This window comes from Arachis duranensis, chromosome 3, assembly GCF_000817695.3.
Source record: "Arachis duranensis cultivar V14167 chromosome 3, aradu.V14167.gnm2.J7QH, whole genome shotgun sequence".
Taxonomy (NCBI): domain Eukaryota; kingdom Viridiplantae; phylum Streptophyta; class Magnoliopsida; order Fabales; family Fabaceae; genus Arachis; species Arachis duranensis.
In genome coordinates, this window is record NC_029774.3 from 128031633 (window position 1) to 128032778 (window position 1146).

The following is a 1146-nucleotide window of genomic DNA, read 5'->3' on the forward strand; positions in this document are numbered from 1 at the left end:
TTTTAAATTATACTTGATATTTTAATTTTATTATTAAATTTTAAATTTTAAAAATATAAAATATATATAATTTGATATTATTTTATTGGTAGTTACTTTTTAAACATTAAACATTCTATTTGATATAGAAAAATAATGGAGTGTGCACTTCTTGGCAACTATGTACATGAATTAAATACTTTTCTGGGATCTGACTGTAAGGATGGAGCTGTTGTCGTCTTACAGTTTGTTAGAGTGAAGTTATTTAACGGTAATATTTATCCATATTTTTTTAACAATATATTTTTATATATGAGTTTTTACTTATTGTTTATGTGAATTTTTACTCATTTTGTATTAAAATAAATTTTTCAGAAAAGATTGTTTTACAAAATTTCATATATGGCATAAAGATATTCTTCAATCTTGAAGATACAACTGTCATCCAATTTAAAAATAGGTGGGTATTTTCTTTTTAATTCTTTAGTTTCATACTTTGTGTGTGTTATCTAACATAATTTTTTTTTATTTTATTTATCTAACTTTGTAAGATTTGAAGAATCTAGAGGTAATATTGGCAGAATTTCAAATGAGGCTGCATTCTTAAAAATTTATCAAGGCAAAACCATCGAACAGTTAAAAGAATTCGATACGGTAATTTTCTTTTTTAAAAAAAAATTGAGAAAAAAATAATTGAAATTCGTTGTACATAGATTATTTTTGTTTATTCATCTTATTTATTTAAAAAATTCACCAAATTTAGGGAATTTAAATCATTTTTTTTTTCAATCACCAAATTTAGGGAATTTAAATCATTATTTTTTTTTTCAGAATTCTATTTGTGTTGTCTTGGCTACTATAAGTCATATTATGGATACTCCAGACTGGTGGTACGGCCAATGTGAATGCAACAGGTCCACATATGCTTTTACAAAAACTTTCAAATGTTAAAGTTGTGGCCGTCTCCTTTTATCTATAACTCCAAGGTTATTTATTTATTTATTTTTAAATTAAAGTATATGCACATCGGATTAGATATTGAATAAGTCTATATTTAACTTTTTTTTTATGTTATTTTCTTTTTTAAGCAGGTATCGAATAAAGCTTGGTGTCATTGATAATTCTGACTGTGCATGTTTTGTAGTCTTTGACAAGGAGGCAAAACAA

At 24.2% G+C, this 1146-nt stretch overlaps 1 protein-coding gene across 1 annotated transcript in view; it reads left to right on the forward strand.

The window, feature by feature from the left end:
* Positions 1–958, forward strand: part of LOC127745603 (uncharacterized) — a 6782-nt gene extending 5824 nt beyond the window's left edge. Inside the window, exons 5-8 of the mRNA XM_052258540.1 lie at positions 129–250; positions 355–439; positions 531–633; positions 863–958. Coding sequence (XP_052114500.1) covers positions 129–250; positions 355–439; positions 531–633; positions 863–958 — 406 coding nt within the window. The remainder of the gene's footprint in view (positions 1–128; positions 251–354; positions 440–530; positions 634–862) is intronic.
* Positions 959–1146: the final 188 nt, after the last annotated feature.